Source organism: Dipodomys spectabilis, unplaced genomic scaffold (genome assembly GCF_019054845.1).
Source record: "Dipodomys spectabilis isolate Male_0828 unplaced genomic scaffold, ASM1905484v1 ptg000018l, whole genome shotgun sequence".
Classification (NCBI taxonomy): domain Eukaryota; kingdom Metazoa; phylum Chordata; class Mammalia; order Rodentia; family Heteromyidae; genus Dipodomys; species Dipodomys spectabilis.
Window position 1 is genome coordinate 2,619,045 of NW_024870695.1, and position 25,323 is coordinate 2,644,367.

Consider the following 25,323-nt stretch of genomic DNA (forward strand, 5'->3'; position numbering starts at 1 on the left):
TCACATGCTTTCCTACCCCAGCTGGCCTCGACCCACAATACTCAGGTCTCAGCCTTCTTAGTAGCTAGGATTACAGGCATGAGCTACCAGCACCAAGTTACTACCTCAGATTTCTGAGTGCTGAAATTTTAAATACACAGATTATTATAAATAGTTGTATTGAAATGCAATTCAAAGCATTAAAATTTAGATCATTAAAAGTATATGATTCAGGGGCTGGGAAGGTGGCTCAGTGGTAGAGCGCTTGCCTTGCATGCCTGAGGCCCTGGGTTTGATTCTCCAGCACCACATAAGCAAAAAGAAAAAAAGCCGGAAGTGGCACTGTGGCTCAAGTGGTAGAGCGCTAGCCTTGAGCTGAAGAGCTGAGGGACAGTGCCCAGGCCGAGTTCAGGCCCCACGACCGGACCCAAAAAAAAAAATGTATACAATTCAGGGGTTGGGAAGGTGGCTCAGTGGTAGAGTACCTGTCTCGCATGCATGAGGGTTTGATTCCTCAGCACCACATACACAGAAAAAGCCAGAAGTGGCTCTGTAGTTGAAGTGGTAGAATACTAGCCTTGAGCTGAAGAGCTCAGGGACAGCGTCCATGGGCAGAGTTCACAACCGACAAAAAAAAAAAAAAGTATGTGCTTCAGTGGTTTTCAGTATATTCAAAACTATTACCACTAATTTCAGAGCACTTTCATCCCTTCAAAATGAAACCCTATTGATTAGTCCTTTCCTATTCTCGCCTCCCACAGCCAGGGTAATCATTACTCTACTCTTTATGTCTATGTAGTTAGATTAAATGACTCGTTATCTAGACATGTGTATAGATGGCATCAGATGAATAGTTCATAAATGTTCAAATTCAAGGTTCATTCATGCTAAGTAAAGTAAGGGTCAGGGGCTGGGAAGGTGGCTCAGTGGTAGAGTGCTTGCCTCACATGCATGAGGCCCTGGGTTCGATTCCTCAGCACCACATAAGCAGAAAAGGCCGGATATGGTGCTGTGGCTCAAGTGGTAGAGTGCTAGTCTTGAGCTGAAGAGCTGAGGGACAGCGCCCAGGCCCAGAGTTTAGGCCCCACAACCTGACCCAAAAAAGAATAAAAAGACACTTCAGAAAATATTCAGTTCCGCCGGGCGCTGGTGGCTCACGCCTGTAATCCTAGCTACTCAGGAGGCTGAGATCTGAGGATCGCGGTTCAAAGCCAGCCCGGGCAGGAGAGACCGTGAGACTCCTATCTCCAATAAACCACCAGAAAACCGGAAGTGGCGCTGTAGCTCAAGTGGTAGAGCACTCGCTTTGAGCTGAAGAGCTGAGGGACAGCGCCCAGGCCCAGAGTTCAAGCCCTACGACCGACAAAAAAAAAAAAAAAAAGAAAATATTCAGTTCCATTTCTCCCCTATAGGCAAAAAAACCCAAAAAGGTCAAGAGATTTTGTAAACTTGACTAGTCTAATAGGGTCTAAATGGAAAGTCACTTCAATTTACATAATCAGAGCAACAAGTTCTGAGAAAATCTACCTCTCAGGCTAAAGAAGCACCATGCCCAATCCACTCTAGTCAGAAACCTAAGGGGAGCCCTCTAAGATGACATTACCTCAGGGAAATGTAGAAGGATTATTACCTGTTCATAAAAGTAGAGTGCTCTTTCAAAGTTCTTCAGCCCAGTATAGATCATCCCTCCATAATAATAGTAACATAAAAAGTGTTTTGCATCATAGGCTCCGTTCTCTTTACAAATATCCATCATGTCCACATCAAGATACGGAAGGGCAGGTTTAAAACATTTTGCCAGCAAACAAAGCTGTGAAAACATTTATGCCATATCGCTTTTTTTTCCAAATCATCATTTTAACTTTACTGTGGCAGGATTTAGCAGAAGAAAAATTCATAGATTCTATAAATTTCAAGGAAATGTTATTTTGGTTTACATTTTATTGATTAAATCTAAATGTCAACACATAATTCTACTTATTTAGTCATTCAAAATGAAGCAGCATTTATTTTAAAAATAATAACTGCCTAAATAAGGTGGCATATACCACAGATTAAAAAATAAATACAAGGGGCTGGGAATATGGCTTCATGGTAGAGTGCTTGCCTACCATACATGAAATCCTGAGTTCAATTCCCCAGTACTACATACACAGAAAAGGCTCAAAGTAGCTGGGCGCTGTGGCTCCTAACTACTCAGGAGGATGAGATCTGAGGATCACAGCTCAAAGCCAGTCCAGGCAGGAAAGTCCATGAGACTCTTATCTCCAATAAACCACCAGAAAACCAGAAGTGGTGCTGTGGCTCAAGTGGTAGATTGCTCATCTTGAGCTGAAGAGCTCATGGACAGTGCCCAGGCCCAGAGTTCAAGCCCCACAACCGACAAAAGAAAAGAAAAAAGAAAAGGCTGAAGGTGACATTGTGGCTCAAGAGGTAGAGTGCTAGTCTTGAACAAAAGAAGCTCAGGCACCTAGGACCTGAGTTCAAGCCTCAAGGCTGGCAAAAAAAAAAAAAAAGAAAGAAAAATTCTACAAAAAAAAATAAAATAAATACAACCTGTACAGTGGTGGGTCCATGCTTGTAATTCTAGCTACTCAGAAAGCCACAATCTGAGGGTCGTGGTTCAAAGCCAGACCAAGTAGGAAAGTTCATGAGATTATCTCCAATTAGCCACCAAGAAACTGGAAGTAGATCTGTGACTCAAGTGGTAGAGCACTAGCCTTGAACACAAAAGCCCAGGGACAGTGCCCAGGCCCTGAGTTCAAGCCCCAACATTGGCTCTAAATGAATGAATAAATAAATGCAGACTCCACAGATGCACTTACCACCTAACTTATCCAATACCCATTTGTTTACAAGGGAGCAAACAAGCGTGTCTTTTTTCAACTAATTGAATGAGGAAATAATGTATGATAAACAGTGAAGATTGCCAGGTTCTGGTGGCTCACTCCTGTAATCCTAGCTACTCAGGAGGCTGAGATCTAAGGATCACAGTTCTAAGCCAACCTGGGCAGAAAAGTCTGTGACACTCTTATTTCCAACTAACCACCAGAAAACAGGAAGTGGTGCTGTGGCTCAAAGTGGTAGAGTGCTAACCTTGAAACAAAGAGGCTCATCAACAGCACCCAGGGCCTATGTTCAAGCCTCAGGACAGGCAAAAAAAAAAAAAAAGTCAAAGAAAAAGAGATAGGGCTGGGACTGTAGCTTAGTGGTAGAGCGCTTGCCTAGCATGCATGCAGCCCTAGGTTTGATACCTCAGTATCACATTAAACAGAAAAAGCCAGCAGTGGGGCTGTGGCTCAAGTGGTAGAGCACTAGCCTTGAGCACCAAAGGCTCAAGGACAGTGCCCAAGCCCAAGTTCAAGCGCCAGGACCAAAAAAAATGAAAGAGGGCTGGGAAGTTGGCTCAGTGGTAGAGTGCTTGCCTCACATGCATGAGGCCCTGGGTTCAAATCCTCAGCACCACATAAGCAGAAAAAACAGGAAGTGGCGCTGTGGCTCAAGTGGTAAAGTGCTAGCCTTGAGCTGAAGAGCTGAGGGACAGTGCCCAGGCCCAGAGTTCAGCTCCCACGACCAGATTAAAAAAAAAAAAAAAAAAATGAAAGAGAAAAAGACACAGGGGAAGAGAAACTATTCTTTTTTTTTTTTTTTTTTTTTGGGTGGGGGGGTTAGTCGTGGGGCTTGAACTCTGGGCCTGGGCACTGTCCCTGTGCTCTTCAGCTCAAGGCAAGCACTCTACCACTTGAGCCACAATGCTACTTTTGGTTCTCTGAGTGGTTTATTGGAGATTAGAGTCTCAAGACCTTTCCTACTTAGGCTGGCTTTGAACCATGATCCTCAGCTCTCAGCCTCCTGAGTAGCTAGGATTACAGGCGTGAGCCACCGGCACCTGGCTTCATACTTATTTTTTAGTGCATAAAGCATCTTAGAAAGGATATGTAAGAAACTAACATACACACAGCATCCACAAATTAAAAAAATACTACCACAGATTTTCTTTGGCGAGAAGAAATGGTACCTAGCAAATAAGAAGTAGCAATACTTCATATCCTCCCTTTTGCTTTTTTTTTTTCTTATGCCAGAACCTCAGTATTATTCCTGAACTTTCATACTCAAGACTACTGCTCTACCACTTGAACCACAGCTCCATCTCTGGTTTTTCAGTGGCTAATTGGAGATAAGAGTCTCAAGCCACAAAAAATAATAGATGAACAATGTGTCTGTTTGTGTGAATGTGTGTATGTATGTGTGTGTGCTCATACTAGGGTTTGAATTGAGGCCCTGGGAGCTGTCCCTGAGCATTTTCCACTCAAGAATGGAATTTTACCAATAAAGCCATTGTTCCACTTCTGGTATTTAAGTTGTTAATTGAAGATAAGAGTCTCATGACTGGGGCTGGGAAGGTGGCTCAGTGGTAGAGCGCTTGCCTTGCAAGCCTGAGGCCCTGGGTTCAATTCCTCAGCACCACATAAGCAAAAAGAAAAAAGCCGGAAGTGGCGCTATGGCTCAAGTGGTAGAGCACTAGCCTTGAGCTGAAGAGCTAAAGGACAGCGCCCAGGCCCAGAGTTCAAGCCCCATGACTGGACCCCAAAAAAAAAAAAAAAAAAAAAAAAAGTCTTATGACTTCCTTGCCCAAGCTGGCTTCAAACTGCAATCCTCAGATCTCAGCCTCCAGAGTAGCTAGGATTACATGAACCACCAGCTCTTGGCTAAACAACAAATTTACCATATAAAGTTACCTATGCTTGTTCTCAAGTAATAAACCCTCCTAAGGTTCCATATTTGCATTAAAAGAAAATGACCTTAATTTTTCCAAATGTTAAAAATGAATTACCACATCCTAAAAGGTTACTATACTAGCCAAGCCCCACCTTACATATTTCAACTTCTACAACTATATAGCATAATCCCCAGCAATTTATTTTTACCTATTTAATCAATGTTGAGCAAGCCCACAAATAGCCTTATACCTCTAGCCAGGGGAGAATCATACACTTGGTTACTTACCTGGCAGAGATCAGCATGTATTGAGGTCAGCTGATTTGTATTCATCTGCATCTTGTCTATGGCTTGCTTAAGGATGCCAATTCCTCGAAGGGGCTGTCAGAAATGACATCTCTTTCAGATAAGTTCTCAAAGATGGCAGCACAATGGATCTTAATGTTGTCACTTACAAATAAAAAATAACACTAATTGACAGGTTCTTTTAAATAGCAACACGAGGTTTCCATACTCTGTCAGGAAATGCCTGCCCTCATTAAGTCTGGAAATATTTTCTTAAGTTGTTTCTAAGATATTTATGTAATTCAATACCATATTTTAAATCAACAGCTTTCTAAAAAATAGTAACTATCAATAATCAAAAACAAAATTACTTTCTCAATAATTGAATATATTTAAATCCAAAGAAAATTTTTCCACATCATTTATAATAAACATGACTCTAAACTTAGAAACTAAGTTCAAACATGCTGGTATGTTTTCCACAGGGCAATCTTGCCCTTCTCTAGTAGTAGATCACTACTAAATCTAAAATCACAAGTCACAGATGGTTTCTGTTTCCTACCCATTATAAATAATAAGACTTTTTTGCCAGGTGCCAGTGACTCACACCTATAATCCTAGCTACTCAGAAGGTTAAGATTTGGGGATCAAGGTTCAAAGCCAGAGCTGGCAGGGAAGTCAGTGAGTTTGTTATCTCCAATTAACTACCAAAAAAGCCAGAAATGGAGCTGTGGCTCTAGTGGTGATAGAGTGCTAGCCTTCAGAAGAAAAGCTCAGAGATAGCACCAAGGTCCTCAGTTCAAACCCCAGGACTGGCACAAAAAGAAAGAAAAGGAAAAGGGAGAGAAAAGAGGAGAGGAGAGAAGAGGAGAGGGCAGGCAGGAAGGAAGGAGTGAAGGAAGGGAGAAGGAGGGAGAGGAAGGGAGGAAGGGAATGAAGGAAAGAGAGAAAGAAAAAAGAGAGAGACTGATTATCATGTGAGACACAATCAGTCTCTGGTCAGAAGATGAGATTATAAATTACTTACATGTTTTTCATAAAGACTTGGTGGCTGGGAATGTGGCTTACTCGTAGAGTGCTTGCCTAGTGTATATGAAGCCCTGGGTTTGATTCCTCAGTACCACATAAACAGAAAAAGCCAGAAGTAGTGTTGTGGCTTGAGTGGTAGAGCACTAGTCTTGAGCTGAGGAGCTCAAGGACAGACAGCACCCAGGCCTAGAGTTCAAGCCCCACAACCAACCAAAAAAAAAAAAAAAAAGAAAGAAAGAAAAGCCAGAAATGGAGCTATAGCTCAAGTAGTAGAGGGCTAGAGGGCTAACCTTGAGCAAAAGAGCTCAGGAACAGCACCCAAGCCCTAAAAGTTCAAGCTCCACAAATCACACACACACACACACACACACACACACACACGTATTAGAAAAACAAAGAGAGATCAGAGACAGCCAAGGCCCTGCATTTAAGCCCCAGAACCAGGGCACATACGCATGCACACACACACATGCGCGCATACACCCACACAAAAGTGAAAAAATTTAACAGGATGTAGCATATTACAACAGAGAGAGTACTTCACTGGGAATAAAACCATTTGCCTCACACATACCAAACAAGTACCACTGAGCCAAACACCCAGCCCAGATTGGCAAATTCAAAAACACACTATTAGTCATCTCTCTCCAGGCACTGACTCTCCTATGAACCACTAGTCATCCTCATAGCAAAGGCTTGGGGTTTATTCAAGGAACCACGTATACTAAGTGCTGGGATGATGAGTACTAACTTGGAATCTTAATAAACTAGCTCACTAGTTTATTAAGTTAGATACATGTTATATACATGTTAGATACATGTTACTGAGTTAGATACATGTTATAACAAAACTATGAATACTTACACAACATTTCTTACCTGTTTCCTCTCCACAAGTGCATTTGTTAACTGATGGCAAAGCCCAGCAACTAAATACAATAATAACAAAACATTGAAAATACAAATAATCATAAACGTAAAGCAAATTCAAACAAGGATAAAGTTATTTAGCTTACAAGTATCTGTTGCATATCGAATGTGTTCTCCATTACAAGTACTGATGAAAAGCTGAACCTGGGAGAACAATGTTTCGAAGTCAGGAACACTGGGCATAGAAAACTTCACAAACCTAGAATAGGGAGAAGAGAATCTAATTACCCTGATATTTCATAGGGTAAACTGTAGAAGCAACTTACAAATGAGGTCCTCCTGCTTTCAAAACTGTGAGATTAAAAAGGGCCAAAACTTTTAGCTGGGTGCCAGTGGCTCACACCTGTAATCCTAGCTAGTCAGGAGGCTGAGATCTGAGGATCACGGTTCAAAGCCAGCCCAGACAAGAAAATCCATGAGACACTTTTTTTTTTTTTTTTTGGTCCGGTCCTGGGGCCTGAACTCTGGGCCTGGGCGCTGTCCCTCAGCTCTTCAGCTCAAGGCTAGTGCTCTACCACTTGAGCCACAGCGCCACTTCCGGCTTTTTTCTTTTTGCTTATGTGGTGCTGAGGAATCAAACCCAGGGCCTCATGCATGCAAGGCAAGCGCTCTACCACTGAACCACCTTCCCAGCCCTCCATAAGACTCTTATCTCCAATAAACCACCAGAAAACCAGAAGTGACACTATGGCTCAAGTGGTAGGGTGCTAGCCTTGAGCAGAAGAGCTCACAAACAAGGCACAATCCCCAAGTTCAAGCCCCAAGACCAACAACAAAAAGAAGGCCAACTTTTAGTCAGATGCAAGCAGGTGACCCTGAGTTTCAAGTGCCAACCAAAAAAAGAGACAACTTTCAAAATGAAAAGCTCCTTTAAATGCAACCATATACAGCTTATTGATATTTGTGAATAAAATGAATATAAATGTTTAACCAAAAAAAGCATTTATAATTTGGTTTTTAGGTTCAATGTAGTCAGGACATTTCAGTAAAAATGAATTGCTGGGGGGGGGGGATGAGGGGATGGAGATGGGAAGGGATGGGAAGGGGAAACAAAGGAGGAGGCAAAAAATGCTTGATAAAAAATGTACTCATTACCTTGCACATGTAATTGTAACCCCTCTGTATGGTATTTTCACAATAAAAAAGAAAAAAAGAAAAATGAATTGCTGGGGCTGGGAAGGTAGCTCAGTGGTAGAGTGCTTCCTTGCATGCACGAGGCCCTGGGTTCGATTCCTCAGCACCACATAAGCAGAAAAAGCCAGAAGTGGCACTGTGGCTCAAGTGGTAGAGCTGAAGAGCTCAGGGACAGCATGCAGGCCCAGAGTTCAGGACCCACAAGCAACAAAAAAACAAGCAAACAAAAAGAATTGCTGGACTGGGAATGTGGCTTAGTGGTAGAATGCTCGCTAGCATACATGAAGCCCTGGGTCGATTCCTCAATACAACAGATACAGAAAAAGCCAGAAGTGGTACTGTGGCTCAAGTGGTAGAGAGCTAGCCTTGGGCAAAAAAAAGCTCAGGAACAATGCCCAGGCCCTGAGTTCAAATCCCAGGTTTGGCAAAAAAAAAAATGCTGAGTGTAACAGAAGTGAAGTTGATTGGAATACATGTTAAATGGACATGTAACGATGAAATGTAACAATATAATGTAACAATGAAATGTCCCCTGAAGTTGGACACCAGTGGCTCACTCCTACAATCCTAACTATTCAGGAGGTTATTAGCTGAGGACTATGGTTCAAAGCCAGCCTGAGCAAATTTAAGTGACTCTTATCTCCAATTATCCAACAAAAAGCTGGAAGTGAAATGAAGGTGTGGCTCACATGGTAGAGTCCCATCTTGAGTGAAAAAGTGTGAGATTCTGATTTCAAGACTCAGTAACCCCACCCCCACCATAAAAAAAAAAATCACCCCAAACACTTATAGTTCGTGGGCACCAGTGGCTTATACTTATAAGCCTAGCTACTCAGGAGGATGAAATTTGGAGGTTTGTGGTTCAAAGACAACCCTGCAGAAAGTCTAAGAGATTTAATCTCCAATTAACTAGTTTAAAAGGTAGAGCTCCAGGGCGGGGAGGGTGGCTCAGTGGTAGAGAGCTTGCCTTGCATGCAAGAGGCCCACATAAGCACCACATAAGCACCTCAGCACCACATAAGCAGGAAAAGCCGGAAGTGGTGCTGTGGCTCAAGTGGTAGAGTGCTAGCCTTTATCTGAAGAGCTGAGGGACAGTGCCCAGGCCCAGAGTTCAAGCCCCACGACTGGCAAAAAAAAAAGAGGTAGAGCTCCAGGCATGAGCAAGAAAGCTGAGTAAGAATGCAAGGCCAGCCAAGTACTGGTGGCTCATACCTGTAATCCTAGCTATACAAGAGGCTGAGATCAGAGGATCACAGCTCAAAAGCAGCCTGGGCATGAAAGTCTGTGAGACTCTTATCTCCAATTAACCATCAAAAAACCAAAAGTGGTGCTGTGGCTCAAGTGGTAGATACCCTTGAGCACAAAGAGACCCAGGGACAGCACCCAGGCCCTGAGTTCAAGCCCCAAGACTGGCAAAAAAAAAAAAATGGCAAGGCCCTGAGTTCAATCCCAGTACCATCACCATTCCTCACACATATACACATACACACACTCAATTTAACAAGGGCTGGAAATGTTACTTAGGTGGCAGAGTACATGGCTAGTAAACATGAATCCCTGAGTTCACACTCCAGAACCACAACCACCAACAACAAAAATTTGTCCTGCTTTGAGGAAAAAGTACTGAGGTAGCCAGCGGTGACATTATAGACCGGCAGAAAGTTGGGGCTCAGGCCAAATATACTGGAGCCAGGATTCAGGTGATACTGTAGTCTATCTAAGGCATAGAGGGGGCAAAACTAGCTGATAGGCAAGACTCAAAGGAGGGGGTAGAAAAAAGGGAGGACTCAGATGGGTCTCTTTTACTTAATTGAGCAATGATGCTATCCTTTGTCGTAAGAAAGGGGCTGCAAGGGAGAAAGCACTAGGGCACCACTAGAGCATTCAAAACCCATGTCAGGACAAATGATCCCCCTACATCTTTCACTTTGACATCTTCTATCTATACAGTATTATCTAACTTGACAATGCCAGCTTGTATTTCCAATTATACTTTGGAGTTCACAATAGGTCAGTAAGGCACTGTGATTTCCATTATATAAATAAAAAATATGAAGTTCAACTGGGCAACGGTGGCTGACGCTTATAATCCTAGCTACTCAGGGGGATGAGATCTGAGAATTGTGGTTCAAAGCCAACCCAGGCAGGAAAGTCCATGAGACTCTTATCTCCAATTAACTACCAGAAAACCAGAAGTGGCACTATATAGTTCAAGTGGTAGAGAGCTTGCCTTAAGCTGAAAGCTCAGGAATAGCGCCCAAGCCTAGAGTTCAAGCCCAATGACCAACAAAAACAACAACAAAAAAATAATTTTAAACATTTTAAAATGAGGGCTGGGAAGGTGGCTCAGTGGTAGAGTGCTTGCCTCACATGCATGAGGCCCTAGGTTTGATTCCTCAGCACCACATAAGCAGAAAAAGACAGAAGTAGTGCTGTGGCTCAAGTGGTAGAGCACTAGCCTTGAGCTGAAGAGCTGAGGGACAGCGCCCGCCCTGGCCCAGAGGAGTTCAGGCACCACAACCGACAAAAAAAAAAAAAATGAAGTTCATGCCTTACACCTTGTAACTGGAAGACAGCAGATTTTTTTTTCTTTTTTTTTTTTTTGGGTCCGGTCCTGGGGCCTGAACTCTGGACCTGGGCGCTGTCCCTCAGCTCTTCAGCTCAAGGCTAGCGCTCTACCACTTGAGCCACAGCGCCACTTCTGGCTTTTTTCTTCTTGCTTATGTTGTGCTGAGGATTCGAACCCAGGGCCTCAGGCATGCAAGGCAAGCTCTGAGCCACCTCCCTAGCCCCAAGACAGCAGATTTAAACACAAGGTAATTGTCACAAGTTGAGGCTTTTTTTTGCCAGTCCTGGGGCTTAACTCTGGGCCTGGGTACTATCCCTGTTCCTGAACTTCTTTTGCAAGGCTAGCACTTCCAGCTTTTTTTGTGTATGTGCTACTGAGGAATCCAACCCAGGGCGCTTCATGCATGCAAGGCAAGCACTCTACCACTAAGCCACATTCCCAGCCCAAATTCAGGCTTCTTTCCCTGTAATATCCACTATAATGGTAAAAGGACTTATAGCTTCAAAATATTTCCATAGAAATGATATCACTATCTGCCACCAATATCTCAAGCTATAATATTATAACCCTGAGGGAAAAAAGAATTCTACTGTCAATTACACAAGTTATAAGAAGCCTAGTTGAACTAGGTCTATTTAATTTCATCTGGTTTTTTTGGCCAATTGTGGGGCCTGAACTCTGGGCCTGGGCACTGTACTTCAGCTCTTCAGCTCAAGTCTAGCACTCTACCATTTGAGCCACAGCGCCATTTCAGCTTTTTCTGCTTATGTGGTGCTGAGGAATTGAACCCAGGGCCTCATGAATTCAAGCAAGCAAGCACTCTACCACTGAGCCACCTTCCCAGACCCCTTTTAATTATTAAATTTATTTGAAAATCTGTGCCATCATTTTTACAAACTAGCACATCATTCAATGTATTCCACCATGTCCACTATCACTTTTCCTGTTTTCTTTCTAGGTAAAAAATGTGTAGAACAATTGGTAGGTGCTAGAGGCTCACGCTTGCAATTTTACTCAGGAGGTTGAGACCCAGAACATTTCTGTTCAAAACCATCCCAGGAAAAAAAGTCCATGAAACTCCATCTAACAATAACCAGCAGCTGGGCACTGGTAGCTCTGGCCTGTAATCCTAGCTACTCAAGAAGCTGAGATCTGAGGATTGCAGTTCAAAGTCAGCCTGGGCAGGAAAGTTCGTGAGACTCTTATTTCCAACAAATCACTCAGAAAACCAAAAGTAGCATTGTGGCTCAAGGGGTAAAGCGCTAGCCTTGAGCTGAAGAGCTGAGGGACAGCGCCCAGGCCGAGTTCAAGTCCCAGGACTGACAAGAAAAAAAAATAACCACCAAAAAGCAGGGCTAGAGGTATGACTCAAGTGTCAGAGCAACAGCAGAGCAAGAACAATGCCTTAAGTTAAAATACCAGTACCAATAACAACAAACAAAAACCTATGGATTCCATTAATAAAAGAACTCCAGGGACTGGGAAGGTGGCTCAGTGGTAGAATGCTTGCCTTGCATGCATGAGGCCCTGGGTTCGATTCCTCAGCACCACATAAGCAAAAAGAAAAAAAGCCGGAAGTGGTACTGTGGCTCAAGTGGTAGAGGGCTAGCCTTGAGCTAAAGAACTGAGGGACAGCGCCCAGGCCCAGAGTTCAGGCCGCAAGACCAGACACCCCCCCCCCCCAAAAAAAAAAGGAACTCCAGTAAGACCAGGTACCAGTGACCTGTAATCAGCTACCCAGAAGGCTGAGACGTAAAAATCAAGGTTCAAAGCCAGCCAGGGAAGATAAGTCCATGTGACTCTTATCTCCAAATAACTACCATAAAGCAAGAAGTGGAGCCATGGCTCAAGTGGCAGAGTACCAGTCTTGAGCAAAAACAGCTCAGGGGTAGGAAGGTGGCTCAGTGGTAGAGTGTTTGCCTTGCATGCATGAGATCCTCCGTTCGATTCCTCAGCACCACATAAGCAAAAAGGAAAAAGCCAGAAGTGGCGCTGTGGCTCAAGTGGTAGAACGCTACCCTTGAGCTGAAGAGCTGAGGGACAGCGCCCAAGCCCAGAGTTCAGGCCCCACAACTGGACCAAAAAGAAAAAAAGCTCAGGGGCAGCACCCAGGTTCCTGGCACACACACAAAAAACGTATTTCAATAAATGAAAGCTGTAGCTATAGTATCTACAACTGAGATAGCTAATTTATTTTTTAATAATTTTCAAAATATGTATAAACATAAATGAATCAAATCACAAAAATTAGTAAAACTATTATGACTATAGTTTTATAAAAGTTTAATATTGTATACAATACTTTACTTTCTACACACACATACACACACAGGTACAGAATGTTCAGTTTAACAAGCATGAAACTAAAAGAAAATGACCCTTACAAAACAGCAAGGACGCCCAAGGAGTGTTCTTGTACATCCAGAGCCCCGAGCACAGTGTCCAGATGGGACAAATTCTTCGCAAGGAGTTCCCCGCTCTTGTTGATCAGTTCGCAAAGCTGGGTCATTTGCCCTGCAAAACAGGAATGTTAGCATTCAGTCACAATACTAGCCCAACTAAAGGAACAATAATCAGACTTTGTGCTTAAAGCTGAAATGCCTAAAAATGATTTCTTATGTCTCGTTCTCTTCAGTTGAAGACTGGAGGAAACAAAGAAGTAAAACTATCCATGTATGCCTTAGAACTAATCAAGAGATGATACCAGACACTGTTTCTCTCTAGACTCTGGAAGTTTCTCCTTTTCCTCTAGTCTTCTTTCCAGTCCCTCAAGCCAGAAATATATACATTACTGTTACCACCTCCTTCATCTCATTCATTATACTCAAAAGGTCACCAAATATGACTTAATTTTACCCCCTAAATCTTTTAGCTGTATTCCTTTCTCTCTCTCTCTTTTTTTTTGGGGGGTCCGGTCGTGGGGCCTGAACTCTGGGCCTGGGCACTGTCCCTCAGCTCTTCAGCTCAAGGCTAGCGCTCTACCACTTGAGTCACAGCGCTACTTCTGGCTTTTTTCTTTTTGCTTATGTGGTGCTGAGGAATCGAACCCAGGGCCTCATGCATGCAAGGCAAGTGCTCTACCACTGAGCCACCTTCCCAGCCATCCTTTCTCTCTCTTGCCTTAATTTAGATTTCATCATTTCTTGTCTAGAGTATATCATAAATCTTCTAAAAGTTATGTCTATTTCCATCTTTCCTCCAACCTATACTTCATACTGGTACTGACCAATCTTTCTTTTTTTTTTTTTTTATAAATGCTTTTTTGTACGACTTAAGGGGCCACACAATTTTTATTTATTTATTTATTTATTTATTTTTGGGGTCCGGTCGTGGGGCCTGAACTCTGGGCCTGGGCGCTGTCCCTCAGCTCTTCAGCTCAAGGCTAGCAGTCTACCACTTGAGCCACAGTGCCACTTCCGGCTTTTTTCTTATGTGGTGCTGAGGAATCGAACCCAGGGCCTCGAGCATGCAAGGCATGCGCTCTTCCACTGAGCCACCTTCCCAGCCCCTGACCAATCTTTCTAAGATGAAATACAGAAGGGTGCTAGTAGCTCACACCTATAATCCTAGCTACTCAGGAGGTAAAAGTCTGAAGACTGAAGTTCAAAATCAGCCCAGGTAGGAAAGTTGCTGAGATTGTCATCTCCAAAAGGCCTGAGGTAGAGGTGTGGCTCAAGTGGTCGAGTGTCAACCTTAAGCAAAAAAGCTAACAGACAGTACCCAGGCCTCTTAGTTCAGGTTGGGGGTGGGGGGAGAGAGGAGAGAGAGGGGGAGGGAGAGGCAGAGAGAGGGAGAGGGGGAGAGGCAGAGTGAGGGGGAGGGGGAGGAGGAGGGAGAGAGGGGGGAGGGGGAGGGGGAGGGGGAGGGAGAGGGAGAGGGAGAGGGACAGGGAGAGGGAGAAGTGAAATTAAATGAAACTCAGCTAAATTACTCCAGTGGCTTTAAGAAATCTAAATGCCGGGCTGGGAAGGTGGCTCAGTGCTAGAGCGCTTGCCTTGCATGCATGAGGCCCTGGGTTCCATTCCTCAGCACCACATAAGCAAAAAGAAAAAAGCCAGAAGTGGCGCTGTGGCTCAAGTGGTAGAGCGCTAACCATGAGCTGAAGAGCTGAGGGACAGTGCCCAGGCCCAGAGTTCAGGCCCCATGACCGGACCCCCCCCCCCCAAAAAAAAAAAAAAGAAATCTAAATGCCATCTGACGCCAGTGGCTCATGCCAGTAATCCTAGCTACTCAGGAGGCTGAGATCTGAGGATCACAGTTCCAAGTAAGCCTGGGCAGGAAAGTCCATGAGACTCCTATCTCCAGTAAACCACCAGAAAACGGAAAGTGATGCTATGGCTCAAGTGGTAGGGCACTAGCCTTGAGTTGAATAGCTGAGGGACAGAACCAGGCCCAGAGTTCAAGCCCCACAACCAGGAAGGAGGGGAGGGGAGGGGAGGGGGGAAGGAAGAAAGGAAGGGAATCTAAATGCCTCACCATGTTTCACATGGCTTACAAAGCCCCTTCAGTAACTGGCCCCTGCCACTTTTCCACTCTTACATCCTGCTACTACCCCTCTTTGGTCACATCAAGGTCCAGCCTTCTCCTCCTCTATTCCACGCTTAACAATCACCTAAGGCCTCCTCTGAGCCTCACTTCACCCTCTCATCCCTATGATTATACTACACATCTGCCCTTTCTGTGCCCATTTTTGCTAACATAGAATTGTGGTGGTAAGGTAACTGAAAGTAAATTCAAGACAGTCCTGTTTATGTAGTTCCAGAATACAGTGTCTATTGCTTGTTGAATTAATCTAACCGACTCATTGGTCTTCTCTATATCACAACCTATGCTTTACCAACAAAGGCAAAGAGCCTAATTAGTCCTGAATTAGTACTTTTTGATCTATTTTGATGTTATTCTGGTGACTGGCAGACACTCTAGTGGCACTAGTAGATGTATATGACTAAGGGTCAATTCATGGGTATTAGTTTTAGAGCTTCCCCTTCAATATTTCTACTTTTCCATTTCTATTTTCTTTTATTTAGATAAATTTCTATTGTGTTTTTGCCAGTCCTGGGGCTTGAACTCAGGGCCTGGGTATTGTCCCTGAACTTTTTTTTTCTTTTTGGTCAGTTGTGGGGCCTGAACTCTGGGCCAGGGCTCTGTCCCTCAGCTCTTCAGCTCAAGGCTAACACTCTATGACTTGAGCCACAGCGCCACTTATGGCTTTTTCTGCTTATATGGTGCTAAGGAATTGAACCCAGGGCCTCACGTATGCGATGCAAACACTCTTCCACTGAGCCACCTTCCCAGTCCTTAAGTTACATTTTTAAATTCAGTGTTTCATGAAAAACATTGTTATTACATGCACTACAAAACAAATTAAATTTCTCCTGAGCTAATACCAACTCACCATTTTACTTTAGAATATAGTAATAGAATGAAATAGCTTCTTCCCACTGAATTTACACTTTTGTTTAACACACTGCTCTATAACAATTTGAAACACCTGGAAATGTTCATTCCTGTCAATTATATGTGGAATTAATTATATGTGGAATTGAATCTTACAATGAAAACTAGGACACTGGAAGCATAAGATAGCTAACAAGTGCAAGGCCAATGGAAGAGTCAAAAGTATATGTCATATATGTGAACCCAGTGAGAAATGTGTAGTGAAATTTTCTCTAATCAGTGCATACTGGAAATAACATTCTCTTTACTTTAGGTGCACATTAGAAAATCCTTATTACTGCAGGGCCCCAGTGGCTCACTTCTATAATCCTAGCTACTCAGAAGGCTGAGATCTGAGGATCCTGGTTCAAAGCCAGCACAGGCAGGAAGGTCTATGAGACACTTATCTCCACCAAACAGCTGAAAGTGAAACTGTGGCTCCAGTAACAGAGCACTAGTCTAAGCCAAAAAGTTCAGGGACAGTGCCTACGCTCTGAGTTTAAGCCCCAGAACAGGAAGGAAGGAAGGAAGGAAGGAAGGAAGGAAGGAAGGAAGGAAGGAAGGAAGGAAGGAAGGAAGGAAGCAAGCAAGCAAGCAAGCAAGCAAGCAAGCAAGCAAGCAAGCAAGCAAAAAGCCGGGTGGGGCTGGGAAGGTAGCACAGTGGTAGAGCGCTTGCCTTGCATGCCTGAGACCCTGGGTTTGATTCCTCAGCACCACATAAGCAAAAAGAAAAAAGCCAGAAGTAGCACTGTGGCTCAAGTGGTAGAGCGCTAGCCTTGAGCTGAAGAGCTGAGGGACAGCGCCCAGGCCCAGAGTTCAGGGCCCACGACCGGACCCAAAAAAAAAAAAAAAAAAAAGCTGAGTGCCTTTGGCTCATGCCTGTAATCCTAGCTACTCAGGAGGCTGAGATCTGAGGATTGCAGTTCAAAACCAGCCCAGGCAGGAAAGTCCCTAAGACTCTTACCTCAAAAAGACCACTCAGGGGCTGGGAAGGTGGCTCAGTGGTAGAGTGCTTGCCTTGCATGCATGAGGCCCTAGGTTGGATTCCTCAGCACCACATAAGCAGAAAAAGCCGGAAGTGGGGCTGACACTCAAGTGGTAGAGTGCTAGCCTTGAGCTGAAGAGCTGAGGGACAGCACCCAGGCCCAGAGTTCAGGCCTACAAACGACCAAAAAAAAAAAAAAAAAGAAAACCATTCAGAAAACCAGAAGTGGCATTGTGGCTCAAGTGGTAGAGTACTAGCCTTGAGCTGAAGAGCTAGGGACAGCACCCAGGCCCAGAGTTCAAGTCCCACGACCGTCCCCCCCCCCCCAAAAAAAAAGGAAAGGAAAGGAAAGAGAGAAAGAAAATCCTGAGTAGCAGCAGCTGAAATAGGCAGAGAAGCTGACAGCAGTGAAAGTTATTATATTTATCTTGCTCAGCAGACTGACCCTAAAGCAGTGTCTTATACAAATTAGGAAGCAAAGCTGAAGTAAGAGACCTTCCTTAATTCTCCCAACATTCCTCTTTCATCTTGTAAATTATAATATCAGCTTAGAGAATTTAAAATGCAGGGCTGGGAAGGTGTCTCAATGGTAGAGTGCTTGCCTCGGAAGCATGAGGTCCTGGGTTCGATTCCTCAGCACTACATAAGCAGAAAAGGCCAGAAGTGGCAGCACTGTGGCTCAAGTGGTAGCGTACTAGCATTGAGCTGAAAAGCTGAGAGACAGTACCCAGGCCCAGAGTTCAGGGCTCACGACTGACAAAAAGAGAGAGAGAGAGAGAATTAAAAATGCTCACAGAAGTTAAATGAGATTCCAACCTCAATCTTCTAGTCATATTACAACTCAGAAAGCAGAAATTATTTATGGTACAAATGATGAATGTGTCTTCATTACTAAACACATGCAAGCCTGGGCAGAGAGGGTGGCCCAGGTAGTAGAGTACCTAACAAGCTAGGCCGAATTCATACCCCACTACTGCCAAAACAGACAAACAAAAAAAGGTAAGCCTGTATTTGATCTGTAAACTTCGTTTGTATCAAAAGGAAGGGAAGATAGAACCATTATTTACTAAGCATGGATTCCTACAGTCAAGGACTCATACTAGATTATTTAAGCCTTACAGCAACAGTATGGCAGACACAAAAACATCTCCTTTCTACAAATGAAGATGGGACTCAAAGTGATTAAAGGTGACTTATCCAAGGTCATACAGCTTTAGGACTTTACAACTAATGGTTGTGAATAACTTGCAGCGGTACCGATTTTATCACAAATCATAGGCACCGAGTATTTTTACAGTTTCTCCATTCAATCCCCCGAACGTCATATAATAGCGATTTATTTGCTGATGAAGAAACCGAAGCACACATAATTAAAGGGACCTACACAGTTACTATCAATGACTTCGACGTCAAGATTCTGTGTATTAGGATGATGAGCTGATTTAGCCAAACAGCATGAAAACTAAGGGTCCGGAGCCAAGGTAACAATTCTATCCTCTAGAAATGAAGTTCTATAAGCGAGAGCTCCCTTGCCATTATCCTGCAAGTCCAAAACAGGCAAGCGTGAGCCAGCCCAGGGCCGAGAGTCCAGCCAAGGAGAGCCTCCAACAAGGAGCCCAAAAAGGACTCGCCTCCTGCCGGCTCCCAGAGGCCTAGGCTAGGGGCGGCCAGGCCGCCCAAGACGGACAGGGTGCTGCACCAATCACCGAAGAGAACAGGAGACGAGCGAACCAATACGAGCTCAGGAAAGCGCCTAACGGAAGTCACGCCCCAAACTGTCAAGCGGAGCGCCGGTGGCTGGGGCCCGGGCCGGGGAGGGGAGGGGGGGCGGGGAAGGAGTGTCCCGAGGGCCCGAAAGCGGGGAGGCTGGCGGGCGGCGACAAGGCTGAGGGCCCGAGTGAGGGTGCTGCTCACGCCCGGCCGCGTTCCCTCCCGCCCTGGTCTAAGCTCCGCCACCTTGAGCCCCTCAGGAGAAGAGGTTTAGTCTGTGAAGGCGGTCCCGGCCGTCCGCGCTGGTGCCTGGGGATGCAGGCCCAACCTCAGGGTCCACCCAGGCCCAGTTCTACGACAGCCCAGGGCCTTACCTTGAGCTGAGAGCTGTCGGACACTGTTCACGAACTGCTCCAGGGCAGACGCCATGTTTTCCCGCAGGCGGCCCGAGCGGCAGGAGCAGCTCGCGCGGGAAAAGGCGGCCGCTCTGGGAGGAGGGGCCGCAGCGATACACTGGAGGGCCTTGAAGGCGACTTGACGTCACTTCCGCCTGCTCCAGCACCGCGAGATCTCACGCGGCTGGAATGCCCCCTGCTGTTTCCAAGGAAACGGTTCCGCCGCTCAACGTAACCGGAAGTTAGTTCCCCCGCCCCGCCCATTCTGTCTTGGTTTTGGGCGCCCGTGAAAAATCTCTTCGCACCCTAAATGGAGAGTGGTCGCCGCTACTTGTAACTAAGCACGTTTTCCAGCTTGAGCTTTGCTGGGAATTTGCGTGATAGATACCTTCATGAGTGATCTTCCTGGGAGGCAGAATGTAGGCTCTTGGTAGATGGGGTTCAAGTCCCTTTTCTGTTAGCAGCTTGTGATTTGAGCAAGTTACCTGGCAGTCCCGTGCCTTGCTTTTCCGATATGTAAAGATCTCAAAATGTCCTGAGCACATGAAACATTTAGAATAGCGTCTAGCAACATAGAGGGCAAGCACTGTCACCCAAGGGAGATACTGAACCTGCCACTGGTGGCTCACGCCTGTAACCCCAGGATTACAGTTCGGAGCCAGCCTGGGAAGGAAAGGCCGTGAGACTCTTCTCTCCAATTAACCAGCAAAAATCAGTAAATGGGGCTGTGGCTCAAGTATCAGTGCGCTAGCCTGGCTCAGGGACAGAGCCCACTCCCTGAGTTCAAGTCGAAGGAAGGAAGGATGGGAGGTAGGGAGGGATGGAGGGAACAGCAGCTTTCTCCGTCTGACTTTGCTTGTTGGCCCAAAAGAGTGTGCTCTGAAAACTGAACGGGGACATCATAAAGACATCCACATAAGCAGAAAAAGCCAGAAGTGGCTCTGTGGCTCAAGTGGTAGAGCGCTAGCCTTGAGCTGAAGAGCTGAGGGACAGCGCCCAGACCCTGAGTTCAGGCCCCACGACCAACCAAAAACAAAAAAAGACATTTATCCTGGAAAATCAAATAGTTGGGAAAATGACTCCTCTAAGCACAAAGTACTTTTTTCTTTCTTTCTTGTCGGTCACGGGGCTTGAACTTTGGGCCTGAGTGCTGTCCCTCAGCTCTTCAGCTCAAGGCTCTACCACTTGAGCCACAGCACCACTTCCACTTGTCTGGTGGTTAATTGGAGATAGAGTCCCACGGACTTTCCTGCCCGGGTTGGCTTTGAACCACAATCTTCAGATCTCAGCCTCCTGAGTGGCTAGGATTATGGGCATGAGCCACTAGCACCTGACTACAAGTACTTATTTTAAGAATAGAGCCGGGCGCTGGTGGCTCACGCCTGTAATCCTCGCTGCGCAGGAGGCTGAGATCTGAGGATCGCAGTTCAAAGCCAGCCAGGGCAGGAGGGACCATGAGACTCCAATAAACCACCAGAAAACTGGAAGTGGCGCTGTAGCTCAAGTGGTAGAGCGTTTGCCTTGAGCTGAAGAGCTGAGGGACAGTGCCCAGGCCCAGAGTTCAAGCCCCAGGACTGACAAAAAAAAAAAAAAAGAATAGATATGTGTCTTGGAAAAAAGTCTGGCAGAATACTTTTTTTGGGGGGGGGAGGGGGACTATCATAGTAGCACTGTGGCTCAAGTGTTAGGAGTGCTTGCCTTGGGCTGACAAGCTCAAGGACAGTACCCAGGCCCACACAGTTCAAGTCCCATGACCAAACAAACAAACAAAAAACTTAAAATCTGACTGAACACCAGTGGCTTACACAAAAGAAAGAAGAAAGAATGAAAGAAAGAGAAAAAGAGAGAAAGAGAGAAAGAAAGAAAGAAAGAAAGAAAGAAAGAAAGAAAGAAAGAAAGAAAGAAAGAAAGAAAGAAAGAAAGAAAGAAAGAAAGAAAGAAAGAAAGGAAGAAAGAAAGAGAAAGAAAGAAAGAAAGGCAGGAAGGCAGGCAGGGAAGGTGGCTCAGTGGTAGAGTGCTTGCCTTGCATGCATGAGGCCCTGGGTTCAATTCCTCAGCACCACATAAGCAAAAAGAAAAAAGCCAGAAATGGTCCTGTGGCTCAAGTGGTAGAGCGCTAGCCTTGAGCTGAAGAGCTGAGGGACAGCGCCCAGACCCAGAGTCCAGTCCAGGCCCCATGACCAGACCAAAAAAAAAAAAAGAGAGAAAGGAAGGAAGAGAAGGAAAGGAGGAAGGAAGAAAGGAAGGAAGGAAGAGAAGGAAGGAGGGGAGGAAGGCAGGCAGGCAGGCAGGCATGCCAGAAGGGGAGTTGTGGTTCAGGTGGTAAAGCACTAGCCTTGAGTATAAAGCTCAGGGAGACAGTGCCTAGGTGAGTTCAAACTCCAAGACCAGAAAAAATATAAATAAATAAATAAATAAGCAAATAAATAAATAAATAAAGCAAGCATAGGTCTGTGCAGTGTACTGATGGCTCACAACTATGATCATAGCTACACAGGAGGCTCTCAGGATTCTGGTTTGAAGCCAGCTACAAGAGCTCTCCAACTAATCAACAAAATGCCAGAAGAGGATATGTAGCTAAAGTGTAAAGCCCTCTAGTCTTGCATAGAAAAAGCTAAGCAAGACCATGAGGCCCTTTCTGAGTTCAAGCCCCACTCTTGGCAAAAGGAAAAATGAAACCACCAGTCTGGTTTCATGCAATAACTCCAAAAGAGCCCATTAAGAAGCTACTATAGGGGTATGGGCTATGGCTTAGTGGTAAATTAGCACTTGCTTTCCATTCTTTTTTTTTTTTTTTTTCTTTTTTCTTTTTGGGTCCGGTCGTGGGGCCTGAACTCTGGGCCTGGGCGCTGTCCCTCAGCTCTTCAGCTCAAGGCTAGCGCTCTACCACTTGAGCCACAGCGCCACTTCTGGCTTTTTTCTTTTTGCTTATGTGGTGCTGAGGAATCGAACCCAGGGCCTCAGGCATGCAAGGCAAGCGCTCTACCACTGAGCCACCTTCCCAGTCCCTTGCTTTCCATTCTTAACAGGGATGGAAATAAGTTGGTCAGTTGGAGACAGGTACACAGGACTGACTTTAGCACTATCCTCTTACATGGACATGCTCCCTCATGATGGCGGCAGTCATCCTCGGTCTTTGATCTGTGGCAGCACTAGAGACAGATGTTTTGATTTAGAAGACACAGAGATATACATGGTTTTTAGCAAAAGATGACAATGTTTCAGAGAAGTAAAGCACTTCATGCTTTGACATGTTATTGATTCCGATTGTGGCTTCTGCTCTAAAGTAAGATTACATACACACACACACACACACACACACACACACACACACACACACATCAGGAGTAGCAGTATCTGGGACACTTACTGGAAATGCAAGTTCAGGGAACCCCCCCCCCCCCCCCAGGCTAGACTTCTTTCAGAAACAAAGGGGAGTTCACAGACTTTTTTTTTCTTTTTCTATCTATCTATCTATCTATCTATCTATCTATCTATCTATCTATCTATCTATCTATCTATTTTTTTTTCCTAGTTAGTCCTGGGGCTTGAACTCAGGGCCTGGGCACTGTCCCTGTGCTTCTTTTGCTCAAGGCTAGTGCTCTGCCACTTGAGCCACAGCGCCACTTCTTGTTTTTTCTGTTTATGTGGTACTGAGGAATCAAACCCAGGGCTTCATGCATGCTAGGCAAGCACTCTACCACTAAACCATATTCCCAGCCCAGTTCACAAGCTCTTTCAAGGAATTCTGAAGCACACCGAAGTAAGAGGTCTTATAGGTTGGGGTGGGATAAATTACACTTACTTCAAAATACCCAAACGCAATTCTACTCTTCTGTCTTTCTCTTGTGAATAAATTGGAAGACTTGAGATTACAAAGATAACCTTGAATATATTCTGATTTTTTTAATTTTTTGTCAGTCATGGGGCTTGAATTCAGGGCCTGGTGTTGCACCTGAGCTCTTTTGCTCAAGGCTAGTGCTCTATCACTTTGAGCCACAGCACCACTTCCAGTTTTTGAGTGATTAATTGGAGATAAGAGTCTTACAGAGAGGGGGCTGGGAAGGTGGCTCATTGGTAGAGCGCTTGCCTTGCATGCCTGAGGCCCTGGGTTCGGTTCCTCAGCACCACATAAGAAAAAAGCCAGAAGTGGCGCTGTGGCTCAAGTGGTAGAGTGCTTGCCTTGAGCTGAAGAGCTGAGGGACAGCGCCCAGGCCCAGAGTTCAGGCCCCACGACCCAACCAAAAAAAAAAGTCTTACAGAGACTTTTCTGCTTGGGCTGTCTGCGAACTGCAATCCTCAGATCTAAGCCTCCTGAGTAGTTAGTATTACAGGCCATGGACACTTGGCCTTATTTTTGTTCTTAAGCAGGTCATCTGTAAAACGTAGGAATTACTGGAGACAAGTCTAAAAGATAGACTACTGCCACATCAGTGAATGAGCTGATACTTTGAATCCTTTATTCTTTCATTCTTTGAACACATATTTACTTTGTGTCAAAGAAATACAAACCCTGTGCTTCATGCTAGGGATGTATCCTTGATAAAGAAGAAGTCCTTGGTGATATGAGGTTCTGGCTGGGAAATGAAGATAATTAGCAAGTAAACAGGACAAATTCAGAAAGTCATATGCACTGTGGAGAAAATCAAAGACAGTGATTGTCCATAGGAAGGAAAGGCCGTGATATTTTTGAGGTCTGAGGGTGAGAAGAAGCCACTAAAAGAGATCTGAGGCCAGAGAGTTCAAAACAGGAACATGCATGGAGAACAGAGGTCTTAAGACTCACACAAGCCGGGCACTGGTGGCTCACGCCTGTAATCCTAGCTACTCAGGAGGCTGAGATCTGAGGATCAAGGTTCAAAGCCAGCCCGAGCAGGAAAGACTGTGAAACTCCTATCTCCAATAAATCACCAGAAAACCGGAAGTGGGGCTGTAGCTCAAGCAGTAGAGCGCTAGCCTTGAGCTGAAGAGCTGAGGGACAGCGCCCAGGCCCAGAGTTCAAGCCCCACGACCGACCAAAAAAAAAAAGACTCACACAAGTTTTGTGTGTTTCAGGAAGAGAAAACTGCCAGTGGGGTTAGTCTGGTGCTGGTGCAAACACTGTTCAGCCACCCCATTTCCGTGAGAAAATGCATATGCCTGCCTCCCGCAACCAAACATGGAGCTCTGAGCACTTGGAGAGAGTGGAGCGGCCCTCACTTCCCCATAACAGCAAGCCAAGATGGCCATGTGACTCAGGCTAACCCAATCAGAGGGAAGCTCTACTATCCAAGGGCTTCTGGTAACTACTATAGAACCTCTCAGGGCAGCAAGTTTATGACAAAGCGAATACAATGAACTTTTCTGTTTGTTTTTTGTGATTTTTTTTTTTTTTTTTTGGCCAGTCCTGGGGCTTGAATTCAGGGCACTCTCCCTAATCTTTTGCTCAAGGCTGACATTCTACCACTTGAACCATGGCACCACTTCTGGCTTTTTCTGTTTATGTGGTACTCAGGAATCAAACCTAGGGCTTCAAGCATGCTAGGCAAGCACTCTACAAGGAAGCCACATTCCCAGCCCAAGTTCAGGCTTACCTGCCTGCCTGCCTTCCTTCCCTGTCATGGGGCTTGAACTCTGGGCCTGGGAGCTGTCCCTCAGCTTTTCAGCTCAAGGCTAGTGCTCTACCACTTGAGCCACAGTCCCACTTCTGGTTTTCTGAGTAGTTTATTGGAGGTAAGAGTCTCATGGACTTTCCTTCCTGGGCTGGCTTTGAACTGTGATCCCGAGATCTCAGCCTCCTGAATAGCTAGGATTACAGGTGTGAGCCACCAGCACCTGGCTGCCGTTATATTTTAAGTCACCTCTAGATTACTTACAATCCCCAACACAATGAAAATGCTGTGCTGTTTAGGAAATAGGACCAACCCAGTATCAGAACCCCACTCAAGCTCCTCTCATGACAGCACATGAACACCCCTGTCACCAAGACAGACACACCCATACGAGCTGTGCTCAGTGAAGAGTTGGCAGCACAGTCAAAAGCCTTCCTACAATGGAGGGGATTGGAAATCAACTATCTTTCCTGCCATGTCCACCTTTAACATTTGTAAACATACTTGAAACCATGAAGTCTCAACAAGACACAACTGCCATTCTCAGCTCCTTCACAACAA

General features: G+C 45.2%; 1 protein-coding gene across 1 annotated transcript in view; it reads right to left on the minus strand.

The window, feature by feature from the left end:
* The window catches only part of Cops3 (COP9 signalosome subunit 3), a 34,865-nt gene extending 15,539 nt beyond the window's left edge, over positions 1-19,326 (minus strand). The window contains exons 1-6 of the mRNA XM_042673953.1: positions 19,151-19,326; positions 13,030-13,159; positions 7,029-7,141; positions 6,892-6,941; positions 4,987-5,079; positions 1,610-1,789 (exon numbers count right to left, since the gene is read on the minus strand). Coding sequence (XP_042529887.1) covers positions 1,610-1,789; positions 4,987-5,079; positions 6,892-6,941; positions 7,029-7,141; positions 13,030-13,159; positions 19,151-19,205 — 621 coding nt within the window. The 5' untranslated portion in view covers positions 19,206-19,326. The remainder of the gene's footprint in view (positions 1-1,609; positions 1,790-4,986; positions 5,080-6,891; positions 6,942-7,028; positions 7,142-13,029; positions 13,160-19,150) is intronic.
* Positions 19,327-25,323: the final 5,997 nt, after the last annotated feature.